Here is a 23,418-nt window from a genome sequence, read left to right as displayed (position 1 = left end):
GAAGGGAGGGAAGGGAGGGAAGGGAGGGAAGGGAAGGAAGGAAGGAAGGAAGGAAGGAAGGAAGGAAGGAAGGAAGGAAGGAAGGAAGGAAGGGAAGGAAGGAAGGAAGGAAGGAAGGAAGGAAGGGAAAAAGAAAGAAAAGAAAGAAAGGAAAGAAAAGAAAAAGAAAGGAAAAGAAAAGAAAGGAAAGAAAAAAAGAGAAAGAAAGAAAGAAAAAATAAAAGAAAGGAAAGAAACTCAAAATTTTGGAATGCACAATAATTCATCCTTAAATTTTGTACATTTACCTTCTCAAAGTAGTTCTTATTTAGAAGGGATGAAAGTAAATGCCCAGCCGGGCATCCTGTAATCCCAGCACTTTGGGAGGCTGAGGCTGGCAGATCACCTGAAGTCAGGAGTTCAAAACCAGCCTGAACAACATGGAGAAACCCCATCTCTACTAAAAATATAAAATTAGGTGGGCGTGGTGGCACATGCCTGTAAATTCCAGCTACTCAGGAGGCTGAGGCAGGAGAATTGCTTGAACCCGGGAGGCGGAGGTTGCAGTGAGCCAAGATTGTGCCATTGCACTCCAGCCTGGGCAACAAGAGCGAAACTCCATCTCAAAAAAAAAAAAAGAAAAAAAGAAAGAAAGAAAGTAAATGCCAAACATATGTCAATTACTGATGAATGGAGGGAAATGCTCACATTTGGCAAAATCAGTTCAAAATGAATAAATCACAGAAACTCTCCTCCCATAAGAAAATACCTAATTTGGATCTTCAGGAATAAGAACTAGAAATCCAGCAGACATTATACATGCTATAATTTAGGTATACTGCACAGAATTACACTCTATCACATTCTCAGTAAACTCCAGACATCTTAGTCTTACAGTTGAATAAATCTGCTGCCAATGTCTTCTCTTGGCTTAACAATGAAGCTAACGTAGTTTGGAAACAAATAACAGCTATCATTGGACAGTGAGACATCTATCTAAACCAAACTTTCAGCAGAGAGATCAGTATAGATTATGATACAGACCCCAAATCACACAGGTACACACACTTTATTAGTTTCCTCTACAAGAGACAATAACATCAATCTTTAACAGGAATCTCAGCTCATGAGAGGCCAAATAGATCCAAATGAAGATGAAAATTAAATACTTAAATTAATCAAAAGGCACTACGATACCACCTAAAACCTACTGACTCAGTGGCAGTAGGCTAAGGAAGATCAAACTACAGCACATCATCTAATGTAAATGTTAGCAATTACATAGCAGGAAGCATGTTTGCTTTCCAGAAGAGTATGGTACAATGTTCATTTGGGCCCAAGAGGATATTTGGCCAGGAAAGGATCAAGATAGATGAAGGTAAAGCCAAATCGAAAGGGATAGGTACAAAGGAGAATCCAAGCTACACAGTCAAGCAGATGGTGATGGATCAGGCTTCTTCCTCCCAAGAAACATTTGCTGCACTGTGCTGCCTCCCCCCTCAACCACTCCCCACCCCCCACCCAATGTCTGCTCAAGCCGAGCTGTCTGCTCCTGTCTTACAGGGTGCTCAGCTACCAGAACTAGGTTTGGGGTTGCCCAGGGCTCTTGCTATAATTTAGCATAGACCTTGGGGAGAACTGGTCACACATGGGCTGCTTTTGTTGCTAGTTGTTCTCAACAAAGAAAACCCTGAAGCATTTACATGCAAAGTAGTCTGAGCTTCCCCAATCACAGTCAAACACCCTCACACAACATCCTCAAAAGTCTGAAATCTTGCAGCAGCTGAGCTATAGTTAAAGCTGCAAGGCTCACAGAATTATCAGGGAAGCCAGAATGAGATAATGCAGGTAGGAAGTCCCAGCAGTTAATCTCAATCCGTCTTTCCCCAATTCAGATAAGCTCTAATATACCTGATGTGGGATGTAGAAAGCTACACTGGAGCAAGCCGGGTCTTCTGCTGAATTTGTCATCAAATACCAAGGGGAAACAAGGGGTGGGGTGGATTTTATTCTCAAAAAGCCTCAGAAGTTACTCTATTATAAAGGGACATGGCTGAATAGGTAAGAAACAGATTCTCCATTGTGAGTTCTCCTGATGGCTTCTGCAAGGATCATAGAGATGTCAATCACCTAGAAAGGCAAGAAAGGAAATCAGGTTAATATCATATGGTCAGAAATGACTGGCCAATTTGTAGACACTGATGAGCAGCCAAGCAAGTGCCCTTCCTCTTAAAACTACAACACTGTGCTGTTTCCCTGTCATGAAGCTGCACTCAGCTATTCTTCATAACATTTTTAAGATAGCCACTTAGGGCTGGGCACGGTTGCTCACACCTGTTAATCCTGGCACTTTGGGAGGCCAAGGTGGGCAAATCACTTGAGGCCAGGAGTTGGAGACCAGCCTGGCCAACATGATGAAAACCCATCTCTACTAAAAATACAAAAATTAACCAAGCATGGTGGTGCACGCCTATAATCCCAGCTACTCGGGAGGCTGAGGCATGAGAATTGCTTGAACCCAGGAGGTGGAGGTTGCGGTGAGCCAAGATCGTGCCACTGCACTCCAGCCTGAGTGACAGAGCGAGACTCTGTCTCAAAACAACAAAACAAAACAGCCACTTAGGAAAGAGTCAAAATGCTAATGGAGAAAAAATGCTGACTCTGGTTTATCAAAACGGCTGGGCATTGTGGCTCACACCTATAATCACAGCACTTTGGGAGGCCAAGGTGGGAGGATCACTTGAACCCAGGAGTTTGAGACCAGCATGGGCAACATGGTGAAACTCTGTCTCTACAATAAAACAAAAATTAGCCAGGTGTGGTGGTGGTGTATACCTGTAGTCCCAGCTACTTGGGAGGCTAAGGTAGGAGGATCGCTTGAGCCTGGGAGTTTGAGGCTGCAGTGAGTCAAGATCAGGCCACTGCACTCCAGCTTAGGCAACAGAGTGAGATCCTGTCTAAAAAAAAAATGGTGGTGGGTTCGCATTTTAAAATCCTTATGAATAGGCTGGGCACGGTGGCTCATGCCTGTAATCCCAGCACTTTGGGAGGCCAAGGTGGACGGATCACCTGAGGTCAGGAGTTTGAGACCAGCCTGAGCAACATGGAGAAACCCCATCTCTACTAAAAATACAAAATTAGTCGGGCATGGTGGCGCATGCCTGTAATCCTAGCTACTCGGGAGGCTGACGCAAGAGACTCGCTTGAACCCAGGAGGCAGAGGTTGTGGTGAGCCGAGATCGCACCATTGCACTCCAGCCTGGGCAACGAGAGCTCCATCACAAAAAACTCCGTCTCCAAAAAAAAAAAAAAAAAAAAAAAAATCACCTGTAATCTCAGCACTTTGGGAGGCTGACACAGGAGGACAGCTTGAGGCTAGGAGTTTGAGACCAGCCTGGGCAACATAGGGAGACCCCGTCTCTACACATAATATCAAAAAAGTTAGCTGGGCATGGTGGTACATGCCTGTGATCCCAGCTACTTGGGAGACTGAGACGGGATGACTGCCTGAGCCTGCGAAGTTGCGGCTACAATGAGCTTTGATTGCGCCACTGCACTCCAGCCTGGGCAAGAGAGCAAGATCCCTTCTCAAAAAGAAGAAAAAAAAAGAATGATGATAATCCTCCAATTACACATATTAATTTCGAAAAGCTCACAGATTAATGTAAACATTTTTAATTAGGCAAGGCCTTGTTCTTTTAGTGCAAGAGTACTCAAACTTTAGTGTCTAACAATTACTTGGGGAATTACTTTAAAATACTGGTTCCAGGACCTCTGGTTTTATAGGTCTTAGATGGAGCAAAGGAATCTACATCATTTTAATAAGAACCATAGGTCCAGAGCACACTGAGAAACACTAAAGTTGGCAGAAGCGTATAATTAGTTTAAAGGTTTCACGTTATATCTACAGGGGCCGATAGTTAAGAGTTGGACAAACACATACTGTAAAGTATGAACTTGAAAACTTTAATTTGCATCAGAATCACTGGGAGAGCCTGTTAAAATGTAGAATCTTAGGCTCCACCTTCCAAAGATTCTGAGGTCTAGCAATTTAAACTTTTAAACAGGTGATTTTCCCAAGGCTTGGCAGTTTGAAAAGAAAAAAAAAGGGGGGGAAGAAACAGATGATTTTTAACTTTTAGATCACAAATTCTGATGACAAGACTAAATCCTTCAGATCAAAGAAAGATATCTTCAGAATCCCGAGACCTAATTCAACGTAAGTAACCACCTCCTAAACACTTAGAAAAGTATTGTTTTGCACAAATCTCATCCTCACCTGTATTTTGGAGCAATGTTTCATCTTGTCCTCCTGAGGTATGGTATTGGTGACTACTACTGCCTCAAAGCATGCATTGTTGATGCGAGAAATAGCCGGACCGGAGAAGATTCCATGAGTCAAGATGGCATAAACTCTGGTGGCTCCAGCTGAGAGAAGTCTAGAGGGAAAAAAAAGTTGGATTCATCTTACTTGTCATTGCAGAATTTTAGTCAGAGAGGAGTATATTAGCCTGCTTAGGCTTCCATAACAAAATACCATATGAAAAAAATAAAAAATTAAAAAAATATTATAAGGCACAGTGGGTTAGGGGGAAAAAAATTTTAAGGAAAAGAAAATACCATAGAATGGGTGGCTTAAATAACAGAAACAAATTTTTCATAGTTCTGGAGGCTTAAAGTCCAAGATCAAGGTGCAGACAAAGTAGGTTTCATGCTGAGGCCTTTTCTCTTGGCTTGTAGGCGGCCACCACCTTGCTGTGTGCTCAGATGACCTCTTTGTGAGTGTGAGTGTGAGTGTGTGTGTGCACGAGCATGTGTGCGCACGGGGAAATGCTGGCCAGTTCTCCAGCATTCTCTTCTTGTAAGGGCATTCATCCCATTGTAAGGGCTCTGCCCTAGTGACCTCATCTAATCCTAAATATGTGCCCCTCAGGTAACTCCAAATACCATCACATTGGGGTTAGGCCTCAACATACATGAATTTGGGGAGGACACAATTCAGTCCATATCAAGAAAGAACTGCACTAAGAACTTATCTGAATGGGTCTGAATTAGTGTAGAAGGACTCTGGCACAGACTGCTGCACTCAACAAAATCCACTTCCTCTTCTTTCTGGGCACAAAGCTGAACTACATTTCCCAGCCTCCCTCACATAGTTCAGTGTGGCCATGTGGCTTAATTCTGGCTATTAAAATGTGGGCAGACATAGTGTACACCAGTTTTTGGTTGGACTTACAAAAATCTTCCAGGGGTAATCCTCTGTGTCCTTTTCCTTTTCTGGCTGGCCAAAATTGAAATATCTTCCAAGGTAATCTTGGAAGCCCCATGTTAAAGATACAGCACTAAAGATTGAAAAAGTCTGAGCTCCTAACTATTGCTTAGAAAAAATGAGTCCAACAAGAACACTTGCATTGGAGTGTGCCATGGACAAAAAGGAAACTATCATGTTAGGGAGTTGATCTGTTATAGCGACTAGTATTCCCTTACTTGTACAAGGATGAAATGGGTTTTATGAATGTTTACTCCAGGATCCCAAACCAAGAATCATTCAGCACCCCAATTTTGTTTTTAGCACCTTATTATGTGCCAGGCACTGTGCAAGGCACAGACACAAGAAAGTTTAAAAAACCCTTCTCAGGGCTGGGTGCTGTGGCTCACAGCTGAAATCCCAGCAGTTTGGGAGGCTGAGGTGGGAGAATTGCTTGAGCCCAGGAGTTCAAGGACAGCCTGGGCAACATAGTGGGACTCCGTCTCTACAAAAAATAATAATAATAAATAATTACCCAGGTGTGGTGGCACGTGCCTGTAGTCCCAACTACTCAGGAATCTGAGACAGGAAGATTTCTTGAGCCTAAGATTTCAAGACTGCAGCGAGCCATAATTGTACTACTACACTCCAGCCTGGGTAACAGAGTGAGACCATGTCTCAAAATAAAAATAAAAGTAAAAATATCATTCTAAGAAACAATGCTACTCATAGTGGCTTGGATTGTAAGTAATGAGGGGCCACTTAAAATCTTAAAGAGTGATGGTATCGAACCTCAGTTGCAGGAAGATTAGCAAGCGTGGAGAGATGGAGTGGGGAGGTGAGAGAATGGTGTTTGGCAATGGAGAACAGAGTGGGGAGGCAGTTTAGAACAGTGCAGGCAAGAGATGACAAGTAACATAAACATTAACCTGTCACAGGATTAGAGTGAAAAAAAGAAGTAATATGAACAAAAGTAGCAGCCGGTAAAACAGTCGAGAAGTACGACCAAGGGTTCCAGCTTAGGTAAAATATAAATAAGAGCATACATGCCTGTCTGCTCAGGATTTTTACTTTAATTCATTAAAACAAAAAACAATCGCATGTAGAATACTCAGGGTGATCAAAAAACTTTGGTAATCAGGCGATGGTTGTCTAACATTGTAAATATAGTTAATGTCATTGAACTGTACACTTAAAATAGTTAAAATGGCAAATTTTGTTATATATAGCTTAGTACAACATAAATTGAAAAAAAAAACTAAGAAAATCTGAAAAAAAAATAAGAGTACTCAACAATTTCTATGTATTATAATCTAAGCCTTGGGTGATAAAAAATCTCCCAAAGTTACTTATCCCCTCAATTTGGTTCCAAAAGGAATCAGCAGGCTAAAGACATTCAGACAGCAATTGCTAGCTTTTTCCTTCTAACTACCAGCCCCATCAATCCACACTTACTTGTCAGCTGCATGGCAGATTGTGCCACAAGTGTCAGCCATGTCATCCACAAGGATGGCCACCCGATCCTTCACATCTCCCACAAGCACCATGCGGTCCACTTCATTGGCCTTCTTCCGCTCTTTGTGAATCAAGGCAAAGTCCACATTCAGCCTGTCTGCAATGGAGGTCACTCTGGAAAACAGAGGGTGTTCATATGTATGTGTGGCTTCTAAGACAAAAGAAATGGACTAAAGAGGATGGACGCGGTGGCTCACGCCTGTAATCCCAGCACTTTGGGAGGCCAAGGTGGGTGGATCACAAGGTCAGGAGATCGAGACCATCCTGGCTAACACAGTGACACCCCATCTCTACTAAAAATACAAAAAATTAGCTGGGCGGTGGCAGGCACCTGTAGTCCCAGCTACTGGGGAGGCTGAGGCAGGAGAATGGCATGAACCCAGGAGGTGGAGCTTGCAGTGAGCTGAGATCGCACCACTGTACTCTAGCCTACGCAACAGAGTGAGACTCCGTTTCAAAAAAAAAAAAAAAAAGAAAAAAAGAAATGGACTAAAGAATGAGCTTGTTTTAGGGAGGAGAATACTCCTTGAAACCAATAGTTCCCAGGGCTGGAAGAAAGCAAGCAACTATCATTGACTTCTCATAGGCAAATACCACAAACTGGGTTTTATAAACCAATGCCTCCATATCTCAACAGAAGCTTATGAATGTACTGATCAAACTTAGATGAGTATTCATTCTGGGTAGAGGACAGACACCCTCACCAGTCCTGGGAAGCAGTATAACGCTAAGACACGCATGTTTATTTAATGGATTGGCAGTAGAAGGAACGAGGAAAGAATTAACTAATGCCAAGAGTACACAGACTGTCCCAATTCCCATCACGGAAGACCCGTGACTGGGGATGTGGTGAGAAGAGAACCTGACTGGCAGGAGAGGAGCAGCATCCAGCCTGTTCCAATGCCTGTGCCCTCATCACTTCCCTCAGTGCTGTTGGCAAAACACCCATCAACTGTCACCGTCAACTGTACCTGGACACCAAGCTTGGGAGTTTCTTTTACAATTGCTAGACAGAAAGTTATACCAATTACCCAGACAAGCTGGACATCTCACCATTCGGTCCAAAGTATCTTCTAATCAAAGAGAATTCTTATTTTTCTTATTACACGAGAAAATAAACCAGACTAGAAGGTGGGATAGAAGAAAAATTTGTCTTTTGACAAAGTACCACATAATTCAAACAAAAATCTATTCAGTGTAAATGACAGTGAGCTGCCCCAGTGGCATGTCTGTCCATGCTCCACTGTGCCATCTCCGTCATGTGTGAAGCAGCCCATGCTTGGGGATTTGTCCTGTTTTTTAATGTAGAACTGAACAAACTATAGCATTTTGTCTTGTTTCTCTTGTGACTATGGTCACATGAGTTTTTGCTGGATAAGTGAGAACCTGTGACCACATAATAAGGTTTGAACCATAATCTAGGTAACGTTTGTACCTTGATCTAAACCAACCATACCCTGTACTCTCCACTACTACTGCATAAGCACATAACATCAATGGTGACCAATTTGCTTGGAATGATTACTTACCCAAGGCAAATGCATGATCAATTAGTTCAAGTATCCTAAACCACCCATACTCAAAGGTCAACAAATTCAGTGACCAACAAAGCATCAAAAGGGCTAGAAAAAGTAACTCTCTACACCTTTTCAGGAGAGAACTACTGTACAAATGAAAATCACACAGGAATCTCTACCTACTCCCCAAACCCTGCCAAGACCGAAGTGATAGACACTCAGTTGGAAAATACTCCATCACTATAAGACAATGATAATGAAAAAAACAAATCAGGTAGCAATAAGTTGTCTACTAAAGGCAGTTTTCCTATACCCACCTTTGGAAAGAAAATCCTGCCTATTTCAAATGTGACTATTTTCTAAGTCCCATAGAAAGATATGAAAATAATGACCAACAAATTAAATATGACAACTACTAGCTGTGGGGATGTTTCTTAGGCTGTCTCTAGCTTTACAGATAGTAACTAGCAATTACATGGGACTCACCAAGCCATATATCTGGCTGGATAACAGAACTCAAGTTCTCAGCTTATCGGTTCTGTTGAAGTTACTGAAATAAAAGAGGTTGTTGAGAAACAGTCATTGAAGATTTGAATGGCTTTCAGAAAGTTCTGAATTAGCTCTTCCTAATCATCTGTGTTTTGTAGCTTTTCACTCTATTTCCACAACAAGAAGAACATGTGTCACACTTTTGAATGCATTACTAACGAGTAATCCACTAAGGAAATCAAGAGCTCTTACTCTGCACCATGTGAGCTGCAAAGCACTGTAACTGGCAATCCCTGGCAATCAGTTTGTTTAAAATGTTAAGATCTTGGCTTTAAATAAAAATATCATGCTTTACTTTCCTTCCTGCTTAATATTTTAATCCCAAGGATCAAAATGATCTAACCAACAGCATTGTAAGCAGAGTGTAAAAGCGAATTTGTCCACCAATATGTGGTTCAATAGCAGCTGCTATTCATTAGAAAACCACATTTTCTACCCTTCCCAAAAGGTTTATAGCTGTATTGCTGCTCTGTAGTGCCAAGTTACTCATAAGTTATAGTCAAGTCCATAATATGATGATTTAGGACCCCTTTTCTGTCTTGTCTTCCAAGTAGTAACTCAGGACAGTAAAAGAGGAGAGGGTAAAACTATATTCAACCCATGTGCTAGCTACTTATATCCATTCAAAAATACTTAAAAACTGCCACTTGGATAGAAAAACATCACTTTGTGACACAACCATCTGAAAGATTTTCCCAGTACATTGGGAACAATACTAATTTCAACCATACCTCTTAGCTCCACCAGCATCAGGTGAGACAATAGTGCAGTTCCTCCACTCAGAGATATTCTCCCTTATCCACTTTAGGACAGCCGGCTCTGCATACAAATTGTCTACTGGAATATCGAAAAAGCCCTGTAGAAAGAAGCTGGGTCAGTTTTGCTTCACTTTTCTTCTCTTCCATTTATAAGTGGCAAACACAAAGTAGTAACTCACTCAGAGAATGTCTTACTGCAACATTCAAACGGATGGGAAGGCAGTCCCAGTGTGGTAGATTATAAAAGCCTCCCTGCATCTGGGCTATGTGAGAGATCCCAGCCAAGATCAATAAAGTCAGCCCTCAGTCAACCCACAACTGAACATAGGAACGTAAGTGAGCCTTTGTAAAGAATGGCTAAGTTCAGAAAAAACCATTAAGAACTGCCAAGTCAACATGCAGACTCAGTGAATTAGTAAATACTGCTTTATGCCACTAAATGTTGGACTGATTCGTTAAGGAGTAAAAGCTAATGGATAAACCAGTTAGAGATGCTATGGTATATAAACTTAATGGAAGCTACTTATAATAAATGGTCACAATGAATAATTAGAAATCAGGAGATCTGTGTTCTAATTCTAGTTGATACAAATTAGTTGTATTTCTCAATTAAGTCATTCCTTTTCATAAAAGGAATACAGTCCCTGTCCAATGTACCTCATTGAATTCCCACAAGCTTGAAATGATGATTTGAAAAATATCTTTGAAAAAATATAAAATAAAGGTGGTATTCCACCCCCCTTACTTTGGGTTTATGCTGGAAAGTAGGCTCCAATATCTGTGGCTCTAAATTTAAGACCATGAGGCCAGGCACAGTGGCTCATGCCTGTAATCACAGCACTTTGGGAGGCTGTGGTGGGCAGATCACTTGACGTCAGGAGTTCGAGACCAGCCTGGCCAACATGGTGAAACCCCATCTCTACTAAAAGTACAAAAAACTTAGCTGGGCCTGGTGTCGGGTGCCTGTAATCCCAGCTACCTGGGAGGCTGAGGCAGGAGAACCACTTGAACCGAGGAGGCAGAGGTTGCAGTGAGCCAAGATGATGCCACTGCACTCCATGAATATTCAAAGGGAATAAGAATGATAATAATTAACAATAACAGCTCCTATCTATGAGTACCTGTCATGGGCCAGGCATTATAATATGAATTTAATGTTTTATACTCACAATAATGAAAAAGTATATGTTCAGAGAAATTAAGTAACCTTCCCAAGCTTACAAAGCTAGTAAATACCAGAGCCTTTATTCAAAGTAGTTCTGATCCCAAAGCTTATGCTCTTCCCATAAAACCAGACTGCCTCCCTATCTAACCACCTGAAATGACTAAGATCATGAAGTATGCTTAAGGTGAACACATTTAAAATGTTGTTAATTCTAGTTTATTTCAGATGTACTTGGGCATAATTTTTGGCTTCTCTGCGGTCTTCAGCATCATCAGTCTTTTCCTCCCACCTTTCAAACACCAATATTTAGCTTCCACCGATACCTGAATTTGAGAAGCATGTAGGTCCATGGTGATAATATGATCTGCACCTGCTACAGATAGCATATTTGCAACAAGCTTGGCTGAGATTGGTGCCCGGCTCTAAATGGAGGGGAGGAAAGAAAAGAAAAACCAAAAAGCCAATTTGAAAAACAATTCATTTGCTCAAGAAAGTATTTATTGTGTATCTACTATGTTAAAGGCACTATGGTACCCAGAAATTCATAGGAGACATGGCCATTGACTTTAAGTGGATCATAATTCAGAACAAATATTAAGTGGAACATCACTTTTCCAAATCAGGATACACTTATCAATAAAGAAAATACCTTCCTAACTTTTATTTTCTTAACTTAATGTACACATTTTCATCCTATTCAAGTGTTTCCAATGCTCAATTATTCAAACTAGGCAGACTTTAAAAAATAATCTTATTAAAATCTCTTTCAACACATACATATGTAAACCTTTAACACCTAACATGTCAGGGTTTGAAGATACATCACAGAATAGATATTATAGTTTCCTTTGTAAATTACATCACGCCTTACTCATCTGGAGGTCAACTTTCCAACAACTATGAACTCCTCAAATAAAACATACTTGCCGCACTGTAAAATAGCAAAGTCCATGCCCTTTACTTTTTTTTTTTTTTTTTTTTTTTGTAGAGACAGAGTTGTGCTCTATCGCCCAGGCTGGAGTGCAGTGGCATCATCTCAGCTCACTGCAACCTCCGCCTCCCAGGTTCAAACAATTCTCCTGCCTCTGCCTCCCAAGTAGCTGGGACTACAGGCGCACAGCGCCACGCCTGGCTAATTTCTTTTGTATTTTAGTAGAGACGGGATTTCACAGTGTTGCCCATGCTGGTCTCGAAACTCCTGAGCTCAGGCAATCCTCCTGCCTCGGCCTCCCAAAGTGCTAGGATTACAGGCATGAGCCACTGCGCCCGGCCCATGCCCTTTACTTTATACTCTGTTGGAATAAAAATATCTGACCTTCTTCGAGGCATTGTGTGTAAAATTGGGCATTAATTACAACAGACTTGCAAAGTTTTATGTATATGCCTTATCGTCTAATATACCAGATAAAGTGAGATATATATAGTTTATCTATCTATCTATCAATCAGATCAAGTATTCATGTAACAGACTTCAAGTTTTATGAAGAGGTCACAACTAGGATCCCAATCTTACACTTTGAAAGGATCTACCATAATTTAAAAATATACTCCAGTACTCCAGAGGAGTTGGTGCTTAGTCTTACTGATACAATTAAAAATACCAGTGAGCTAACTGAAAGTTATATATGTATCACTGTAATAAAACACAGACTACAAATGTGTTGCTTTATACAAACCAATTATATTTCTGTTGTTTTGAAGATAGGGTAATACCTAAGAAAAGGTGATTTTTAAAATTCCCCCTAAATATATATTTGATAATTTTGGAATTTATTTGTGATCTGGGGCAAGTGCTCCTGCTTCCTCTGCTCAAAAAATAAGATTCTGCTCCTACCTTATCTTTCTTATCCTGCCGGGCATAAGGGAAACATGGGATGACTGCAGTAACCCGGCTGGCTGAAGCAATCTTGCAGGCATTAATCATGATCAAAAGCTCCATTAAATTGTCATTGATTTCGCCACAACCACTCTGAACGATGTAGACATCCTCTCCACGTACACTTTCACCAATTTCCACACTACAATGAGGAAAGAAGGACAACATGATATAGATTTTAAACCACTGTATTGTCAGCCCTCCATATCCATAGGGTCCACATCTATGGATTCAACCAAGTGTGGATTGAAAATATTTGGAAAAAAAATTGCACCTGTATTGAACATGTACAGACTTTTTGTCACTATTTTCTAAATACAGTATAACAACTATTTACATAGTATTTATATTGTACTAAGTATTATAAGTAATCTAGAGATGATTTAAAGTATATGGCGGGGCTGGGCCCAGTGGCTCACGCCTATAATCCCAGCACTTTGGGAGGCCAAGGTGGGTGGATCACTTGAAGTCAGGAGTTTGAGACCAGCCTGGCCAACATGGCAAAACCATGTATCTCTACTAAAAAAAACAAAAATTAGCCGGGCATGGTGGCAGGTGCCTGTAGTCCCAGCTACTCGGGAGGCTGAGGCATGAGAATCGCTGGAACTCAGGAGGCAGAGGTTGCAGTGAGCTGAGATCACACCACTGCACTCCAGCTTGGGTGACAGAGTGAGACTCTATGTCTAAAATAAAATAAAATAAAATAAAATAAAATAAAATAAAATAAAACGAAATAAAATAAAATATATGGGAGGGCCTGGCATGGTGGCTCAGCACTTTGGGGAGGGCGGGGCAGGGTAAAAGGAGGATCATTTGAGCCCAGGAGTTCGAAACCAGCCTGGGTAATACAGTGAGACCCCATCTCTACAAAAAAATAAATAAATAAAAATAAAGTATAAGGGAGCATGTGCATAGATTATTTCATACGGCCAGGCGCGATGGCTCACGCCTATAATCCCAGCACTTTGGGAGGCTGAGGTGGGTGGATCACCCGAGGTGAGGAGTTCAAGACCAGCCTGGTCAACATGGTGAAACCCCGTTTCTACTAAAAATACAAAAATCAGTCCGGGTGTGGTGGGTCACACCTGTAATCCCAGCACTTTAGGAGGCCGAGATGGGTGGATCACCTGAGGTCAGGAGTTTAAGACCAGCCTGGCCAACATAGTGAAACCCTGTCTATACTAAAAGCATAAAAATGAGCTGTGCATGGTGGCACGCACCTATAGTCCCAGCTACCCGGGAGGCTGAGACAGGAGAATCACTTGAACCCGGGAGGCAGAGGTTGTGGTGAGCCGAGATCACACCACTGCACGCTAGCCTGGGCAATAGAGTGAGACTCCGTCTCAAAAAAAAAAAAAAAAAAAATTAGCTGGGCGTGGTGACGGGTGCCTGTAGTCCCAGCTACTCAGGAGGCTGAGGCAGGAAAACTGCTTGAACCCGGGAGGTGAAGGTATATATATTACACTATTTCATATCTGCAGATTTGGTCTTGGGACCAATCCCCTGTGGATACTGAGGGAAGACTTTACTATACTTCAATAGACAATAAGGTCTAAGAAGAACAGCTTCCCTACTAGTATGCTGTGAATAGTTACAGCTACATGTGGATATTAATCACCCAGGCTTCAGGAGATCCTCTGAAGGAGCCTCTATATCAGAAGCAGTTCACTGCCTTAGTTGACTCCAGTGTACTATACAAATGTTACCATTTTCTATGGTAATATTTTCTAATGTTACCCTGTGACATACATGAAAAAGATTCATGAAATGGTTGGCACGTGTTGGTCTAAAGTACTTACAAATAACTGGACCACAATTTTAGCAGGTGGCCTGTATCTCATTTCATATAGGTACATGTGATGTACATAAAATTTGATGCATCACCTGTTACTGTTACAGAGTCCATAAAATGCAAAAAAAAAAAAAAAAAAAAAAGTAGAAATATCATAAGGAGTGAATCACTATCGTTCTATAATAACACTTTAACAGAAGACAGTACCACCTCTACTGTATTGGCAATTTACCCAGTAAATACTAAATGTTCATATGCTCATCACTGTACTAGGTGCTAGGGAAACAATGATGAATAAAATGTGGTCCTTGCCTTCATTCTGTGTTAACTGTACTCTGGTTCAATTACTAAGTAACTCTATAGGGATTTACTCTAAGTATGAAGTAGGGCTATATTTTACCACAAAAGTTTCAATACCCATATTTGGGTCTCTACCAAGAAAAACCTATCATCTAGAAAAAAAAAAATCACCTCTTCCTGTTCACCAGGTTTGAAAAAAAAGAAAATAATTTAAAAAATTTTAAAAATCACCTTAGTGATACCTCAAACAACACTATATTCCCAATTAATCCTCTAGGTGAGGTAGGGGAGTATGTGTGTATATAGACAAGTAGATCAGAATGGCTGACAATACCTATTGAACAAGAGAAAAACTTCAGTTCAAATCAAAAGGCAATAGAGTTATTAAATAAAAGATCCATACTTCTATCTCACTCTAAGCACTATCTTCTGTGTGGCTTCAGGAACCACCTACTGTCCTATTTCTGTCATGATCACTTTTACCCACCCTTCTCTCCCCAAACAAAACGTCAAGGAGAACTCCAAAAAGGACTTATATGAAAACTGGCAGAGGCAATTCTATTGCCAGAAGAAGCTGACATAGGAGATAATTTCTTATTTATTCCTTTCTAACCCAAGATGAAAGGGAGCTGGGGGTGGTGGCACACGCCTGTAATCCCAGCTGCTCAGGAGGCTGAAGCAGGAGGATTGCTTGAGCCCAGGAGTTCAAGTCTAGCCTGGACAACACAGGAAGACCCTCATCTCAAAAGCAAGAAAAGACAAATGGGGTTAGTTTATATTGTAAAGCAAGAAAAATAAAAGCAAGTGAAAAAAAAAAATCAAACTAGAAACCAATTAAAAACAGGGAAGCTGAGATTCCTGGCAGCCAGAACAAAAAAGAAAATGCACTAGTTCAGAATAAACCTTTTTTAAGACTGGATGCAGTAGCTCATGCCTGTAATCCCAGCACTTTGGGAAGCCAAGGCAGGCAGACTGCCTGAGCTCCCAATTTCAAGACCAACCTTGGCAACATGGCAAAACCCTGTCTCTACCAAAAAACACAAAAATTAGGCGTGGGGATGTACATCTGTAGTCCCAGCTACTTGGGGGGCTGAGGCAGGAGAATCGCTTGAACTTGGGAGGTGGAGGTTGCAGTATGCGAAGATGAAGCCACTGCACTCCAGCCTGGGTGACAGAGCGGGACTCCGTCTTAAACAAAACAAAAAAAACAGGCAGTGGTCATTTCAAGGGACTTTTGGGACTTTTTCAGGTCTTTTTTTTTTTTTTTGAGACAGAGTCTCGCTCTGTCACCAGGATGGAGTGCAGTGGCAAGATCTTGGCTCACTGCAACATCTACCTCCTGGGTTCAAGTGATTCTCCTGCCTTAGCCTCCTGAGTAGCTGGGACTACAGGCGCACGCCACCACACCCAGCTAATTTTTTGTATTTTCAGAAGAGACGGGGTTTTACCATGTCGGCCAGGATGGTCTTGATCTCTTGACCTCGTGATCTGCCTGCCTTGGCCTCCCAAAGTGCTGGGATTACAGGTGTAAACCACCGTGCCTGGCCCAGATCTTTCTTTACTACTAGCTCTGCCCTTTGAGAGATGTCAAGCTAAAAGAATCACTTTTATGTTTTATGTTGAACAACTCTGTGGTTGGGAGGCAGAGGCAGGAGGATCACTTGAGCCCAAGAGTTTGAAACCAGCCTGGGCAACATAAAGAGACCTCCTCACTACAAAACAATTTAAAAATTAGTCAGGCATGGTGGCAAGTGCCTGTGATCGCAGCTACTGGGGAGACTGAGGTGAGAGGATTGCTTCAGCCCAGGAGTTAGGAGCCATGATAATGCCGCTGTATTCCAGCCTGGGTGATAGAGTGAGACCCTGTCTCAAAAAAAAAAAAAAAAAAAAACTCAGAAAATTTTAATCCTGCTCACATTCATTCTCCATATACCAGCTCCTTGACCAAAATATCCATTTCCCTGGAGAAGAATAAAAGCCAGGCAGGCATACTGATTTCCAAACATGTATCAGAAGCTTATGGCTCTTGTTTCAGTCAAGAACACAGAATACCATCTGTGCTTCAGATATTCACTTGCCAGAGTCAGGATGCTTGATTAAAAGTTGGAGAACAAATGAGCAAACGTTGTTTGACAATTGATATCAGACAGTATAAGGGACAAGCTATTCCGCTATGTTTTTAAACCTTTATCATTATCAAGTAACACCAGAAAACAACATTCTTAGACCACAGCGGCTTATCTCCCTTTACAAATGCCTCAACTATCAGTCAATATAAAAAATACCCACAAAATTGCTATATTGTGCATGATGTTACTCGATATCACTATTTAGAGGTCTCACCCATAAAATTCTTAGGATTTTGTGCCTGGAAATTTCTAAATAACTTTATGAAAATAAAAACCACATAATCCATTGCATATGCCTTTAACCCTCTGGCTGTCAGGAAGCCAAGGGATACAATTTAAAAAAAGTAACACTAGGAGGGGGAGGGTGGCTCATGCCTGTAATTCCAGCACTTTGGGAGGCGGAGGCGGGCAGATCACCTGAGGTCAGGAGATCGAGACCATCCTGGTTAACACGGTGAAACCCCGTCTCTACTTAAAAAAAAAAAAAAAAAATTAGCTGGGCGTGGTGGCAGGCACCTGTAGTCTCAGCTACTTGGGAGGCTGAGGCAGGAGAATGGCGTGAACCCAAGAGGCAGGGCTTGCAGTGAGCCAAGATCGCGCCACTGCACTCCAGCCTGGGAGACGCTCCAGACTCCGTCTCAAATAAATAAATAAATAAATAAAATAAAAAGTAACACTAAACTTTAGTAATTGTTTTATGCCAAATTGCTGCCACAATTACTGTAGTCTATGGTTCTGTAAGGCTTCTGATACCTACCTTAACAAACAGTTTGTACTTGTGACTATCAAACATACTTCAAATCCTTTCTTGAAAGCAGGTGAGATATTATTTAAAAATTAAATTATCACTGCTAATTAAAACATCAAAGGGCATCTGATAAATATATAGCTTTAGTAGAGATGATTATTTTATTTATTGATTGATTTTTTGGGGACGGAATCTCACTCTGTCACCCAGGCTGGACTGCAATGGTGTGATCTCTGCTCACTGCAACCTCTGCTTCCCGGGTTCAAGCGATTCTCCTGCCTCAGTCTCCCAAGTAGCTGGGACTACAGGTGTGTGCCACCACACCCGGCTAAGTTTTGTATTTTTAGTAGAGACGGGGTTTTGCCACATTGGCCAGGCTGGTCTCAAACTCCTGACCTCAGGTGATCCACCTGCCTCGGCCTCCCAAAGTGCTGGAATTGCAGGTGCGAGCCACCGCACCCAGACAAGGTGATTATTTTAAAAATATACATATTCTAACATCACATAAGGCTTGAATAATAACTTTTTATAAATCACTTATCAAACAAAAAATATAAAATAAAAATCACTTATCAGCTCACCACCCAACACAATCGCTAGTACCATTTTTGTTATTATATCACTTAATAATCAACCAATGGCTCAGCTATTTCTCAAAGCCAAACTTTTTAAAATTAAAAGCTACCTTCCGCATAGAAGCATGTTTGTTACGAGGTATGTATCTAATAACTTGAAAAGGTTATTTCACTGTTTAAAAAATGTGGTGCTTTTGAAAAGATCTTACAAAAACAAAACAAAAATAGAGAAGCTTAGAAAGAAAATACATAAATAAAATAAGGTGGTGCAAGTAAACTAGGTGATACTGCCTTGTTTTACTGTGTATAATTCTAACTTCACTTATTAAGACCAATCTTTCCCTATAGTAGTACTATAACATACAGACTTTGTCTGACAAAGTCTTAAAAAGTCCGTGAATTGCACTCCGATTATACAGCTTGGTTCAAGAAGTCCTCTAAAAATCTTAACCTTATTCTTATGGTTTCTTCTAAGTTATGGCAGTGATAGAGAAGAACACTTGTGCCTAAAACCTGTTTGCTCCTAACATAATCTATTAAGTGGAAAAACCTAGTTCAGCAATTTAGAGAGTAATACTCCTTGTTCTCTCCCTCTATGGGAGTGTTCTCCAAATGGCTTTGGGCCAATCATTCTCTCAGCTGTTTTGGTGAGGCCAGAAGACTGGCTGTGTCTATCCAATAAGTGAGAAAACTAGTTTCTCTTTTCCCTTTCCTTTAAGGTCAGGCATAAGTGTATCCAATTGACATGGAATGTCAAGAAACACCAACAGTGAATCTACAAGGCGGATAGTATTCTTAAGAAAATCTGAAGAATTTAGATTATGGAGATACCGACAAGTGCAAAATACACGGGATTAACTAACCACAACCAGAAGATACAGTTCTCGGGAAAACCCTAGGCAACCAAAGTTCAAGTCTTCCTCCTCTCAGCTAGTACAGAATAACCAAATAAACCAAAGTTATTTACAAATATTGAAGAAAATAAAGTCAAAATTTTAGAATATCTAAAAGTTCTTTTTAAAGCCAGGTGAGAGATCTTGTCAGCAAAAATTTAAAAGAACAATAATACCCAGAGCTGGGCAAGTTACTCTGCATCTTACTGTAGTTCCCTTCTCTGTAAAATAGGGATAGTAAGAGTTATTCCTCATAACAATTTTAAGGGGATTAAACACAATGTATACTAAATGCTTAGCAGGGAAACTAGCACGTTAGGCATCCACTATACATTAAATATTATGGCTGGGTGCGGTAGCTCATGCCTACAATCCCAGCACTTTGGGAGGCCGAGGTAGGGGAATCACCTGAGGTCAGGAGTTTGAAACCAGTCTGGCCAACATGGTGAAACCCCGTCTCTACTAAAAATACAAAATATTAGCCGGGTGTGGTGGCGCATGCCTGTAATTCCAGCTATTCGGGAGGCTGAGGCAGAAGACCTGCTTGAACTTGAGTGGCGGAGGTTGCAGTGAGCTGAGATCGCACCACTGCACTCCTGGTCAACAAGAGTGAAACTCATCTCAAAAAATAAATACATAAATATTATTAATATTGTATTATTGCTGACGAGACACATTGGTTCAACTTTTCTGGGGAGTAATCTGGCAATAGGCATCAAAAGCCTGAAAAATGGTATCTACCCTTTAACCTAAGAATTACCTTCCTAGGGATTTATTTTAAGGAAATAATCAGAAATGGTCAAAGATTTATGTTCATGGATTTTCATATAAAAGCATTAGATCAAAAACTAGAAATGTCCAGTAAGAATTTGGTTATATAAGCTGGGCGCGGTGGCTCATGCCTGTAATCCCAGCACTTTGGGAGGCTGAGGCGGGCGGATCACGAGGTCAGGAGTTCAAGACCAGCCCGGCCAATATAGTGAAACCCTATTTCTACTAAAAATACGAAAAATTAGACGGGCATGGTGGCGGGTGCCTGTAATCCCAGCTACTCGGTGGGGCTGAGGCAGGAGAACTGCTTGAACCTGGGAGGCAGAGGTTGCAGTGACCCCCGAGATCACGCCATTGCACTCCAGCCCAGGTGACAGTGCGAGACTCTGTCTCAAAAAAAAAAAAAGAATTTGGTTATATAAAACTATGGCATAATCAACTAGCCCACCTCAGTGGTACGTGTCTCTATTCTCAACTACTTGAGAGGCAGAGGCAGGCAGATCACTTGAGCCTGGCAGTTTGCGGATGCAGTGTGCTATGATTGTGCCTGTGAGTAGCTATTGGACTCCAGCCTGGGCAACATAGTGAGACCTCATCTCTAAAACATAAATTAAAATCTTTAATAATAAAAAAAAGAAAAGTATACTAAATATTAAAGGGAGAAACTGTTCAAAATATATTGCTAAGTGAAGAGAGCTATAAATGTATTAAACATTCTTGAAAAAGTGTATCTTACACAAATATCTGGGGAGTCAGAAATGATAATGTGACATTTATGTCAGGTGGTGAAATTAAGAGGCATATCTTCTCCCTTCTGTGTTCTATATTTTCCACATTTTCTGCAATACCATCACCACCCCTTCTTGTCAACATTTATTGTTGTACTTATGTTTTGGACAAGATCCTAAGAACTTTACTCCTAGCTCATTCAATCCTCGTAACAACTGTATGGGTAGGTACTACTTTACAGATTAGATTACTGGGGCAAAGAAAGGTTAAGGATTCAGATCCAAGTTTTCTGATTTCAGCACTTTTAACACCCACCCCGTGTGTGTGTGTGTGTGTGTGTGTATTTCCTAAATAACTAGACAGCCAAGGATGATCCTTACGTTAGAAGAAAAGCTACTCTGCTCAAGAAAGCATCAACTAAGAGTCACCTGGGGGAGCAGTTATAGGGAGCAGTTACCATTTCTTCAGTGTAGGAAAAACAAAGATGGGGGAACTCCATAAAAAAAAAAATTGTGATGATGTTCAATGAAGATTTCAAAATAGGAACCAAGAAGCTAATGATAAAGCCAGAAACAAGGAAATCTAACCAGTCAGTAATTATCCATGTTGGACTTAATAGAAATCAATCAGTAGAAAACCAAGTTGTCCTCCCCCTCTCCTCTCCCAATATATCTTCAGGTTCTGGGGTGCTGCATTATGCAGAGGGCAGAAGGATTAACACAAGGAGAAAATAAAGCTTTCATGCCTTCACATTTTTCCTAGACGCACAGGAAAAGGATTAAATATCCACAGGGGCCAAAGAAAACCTCTAAATGAAAAACATTATTGTCCCCTAACTATATTGCCAATCACAAAGTCTAGTCCTGTTTTGTATTCTTTATTAAGGCCCATGAGCCATAATGGTTTGGAAAAATCTAAAGACAGCAGTTTGTAAGCCTCTGTTGACTAAGGTATTGCCTGGTTACAGATGGCAATGTTTACACTATCATTTGCATCACAATCAGTAGCACAATAATTCGGGAAGAAGCTGTCCATTATCGATGGCATTACTTTATCAGCTGGGTCTAAAAGAGATAAGGGGAGTTACACTTGGAAATCAGTACAAAGAAAGCAAAAAAGTCAGCAAAAGCATTTAGGAAAAAAATATTTGAAATATTCTTATCTGATTATTAGGTGAAAACTTTCCCCTTAACATATCTGTAAGATTGTGGGCAGAGCCCTGATTTAATCGATAGGGTAACAACAAAATACAAATTACACCTATCAGAAACTAAAGATCCCACACTTAGGTGGAAGGGGCACTGAAATAATCAGGTAACCAAGTTATCTCTAAAACAGTCCCATGGTGCCGGTAGAGGGTGTAAGTCAGGGAAGGAAGCAAGTTTTACTGGCAAGGCAATGGAAAAAATGCAAGTTGCAATGCACTGTCCAGTCCTGGTCTTCCACTACATTACCTGTCCTCAATTATCTTTAACATTCAGGTATAAAATTGTTTCCTAAATTCCCTACACAGAGCTTAAGAAGTAGCCAAGTTTAGGATGGACTCGGTTACTGAAAAATACGCTTTTGCATTATCTGTACCACTAGCTGCACTGGGGAAGGTCAAAGATTCCAGAATTGAGGTTTCCAAGATTTTCTGGATGGCTCAAGCTGAGATGCTGGCTATCAAGGATGCAGAGTCAACGCATCACTTTAACCAATCACGTAGATTTATGGCTCCGATTACTCAGGTGGATGATTCATAAGATGAGAAAAGCCAACGCTTGCAGATCTAAGGTAAGTCGTAATAATTTTGGCGCCTGCAGTACATAATGTCAGTTTCTCGCAACACCAAGCCGAACGGACCAACATCATTTCGAATTAAAAAGCTGCTTCTTGGACTCTAGGAGAAGAAAGACCAGGAGAGCTCAGTACGCAGGTAGGCTCTCTAAATGCAAGCTAGTCCAAGAGCTGAAGCAACCCCATCCAGCCTGGGTGGCTCAACAGCAAAGCCAAGCCACGTGTCCCTACCGCCCTGGCTAAGCGTCGATCCCCTCTCGTCGCTCTATGCAGCCACTATCTATTGGGTCCCCCAGCCCTTGCCCTCAAACGCAGAAGCTTCGCCTCATGCTCCATCTTTTGACTCCACCCCATGGCACGGTAAGAATGAACGTGACCCTCCCGCGAGAGGTAAAATAACGGAAACAGCCCGTGGGGTAGGCTAGTCACAGAGCTGCACCCCCTCCCTCCTCCCCCAGTCTGTTTGAGTTCAAGCGGCGACCCCATCCCTCCTGTCCTCTGCCGCCTGTGCAGGTGAGGTCTAGTCGGGGTCCCAACTTGGTCCTTACCAGGTCTCCTGGTTGCTGAATTTCTTAGTCACCACCTTGCCTAGCTCCAGGCCCAGGCGGTCAGCAATTTTCTGAGATAAGTCCTGGTGGGAGCTGCCGCTGAAGATTTTGATATTCGGCATCCTGGCCAACTGCCCTAAGCACTCCGCTAAGCGATCACGGATGCTGCAGAGACGGGAACCGAAGTCGGCCAGAGACTCAATATTAAGCGCTTTGCGTTGCTACTCCGCCATCTTACATTCCCGCCCGGCGCGCGGCTCTAAATTACCCAGAGCGGCGGAGGTGGGGTCAGCAGCGAAGTCCACACCCAGCTGGCAACGATTAGCTAAGAGGGAGCGAAGGGCGGGGTTTGGTCCTCACTATAGCTCTGCCTCCTTCTGATTCTCTCAGGTATTGGCTGAAGAGAATGAACGGGGACGAGTCTAACCCATAGCCCGGCCCCCTGTAGCTAGGCGGTCGGGCACAGGAGACGTTGGACTAGGGGTGGAGGGATGCTCGTGACGTCTGGGGCCAGATCGTTCCCGCTAGCGGGAAATCAACCATGCCT

The 23,418-nt window shown here is 41.7% G+C and overlaps 1 protein-coding gene across 1 annotated transcript; it reads right to left on the bottom strand.

Annotated features, from left to right (window-relative positions):
• Positions 1-1,029: 1,029 nt before the first annotated feature.
• PRPS1 (phosphoribosyl pyrophosphate synthetase 1) lies at positions 1,030-23,194 on the bottom strand. Its single transcript, XM_010364565.2, has 7 exons — positions 22,872-23,194; positions 12,566-12,749; positions 11,055-11,153; positions 9,540-9,664; positions 6,683-6,856; positions 4,259-4,418; positions 1,030-2,109 (listed from the first exon to the last, which is right to left on the bottom strand). The coding sequence occupies exons 1-7, from the start codon at positions 22,991-22,993 to the stop codon at positions 2,017-2,019; spliced, it is 957 nt and encodes a 318-aa protein (XP_010362867.1). The 5' UTR covers positions 22,994-23,194; the 3' UTR covers positions 1,030-2,016.
• Positions 23,195-23,418: the final 224 nt, after the last annotated feature.

This window comes from Rhinopithecus roxellana, chromosome 7, assembly GCF_007565055.1.
Source record: "Rhinopithecus roxellana isolate Shanxi Qingling chromosome 7, ASM756505v1, whole genome shotgun sequence".
Classification (NCBI taxonomy): Eukaryota; Metazoa; Chordata; class Mammalia; order Primates; family Cercopithecidae; genus Rhinopithecus; species Rhinopithecus roxellana.
The sequence above is the reverse complement of the archived record's forward strand: the minus strand, read 5'-3'. Positions and strand labels throughout refer to the sequence as shown.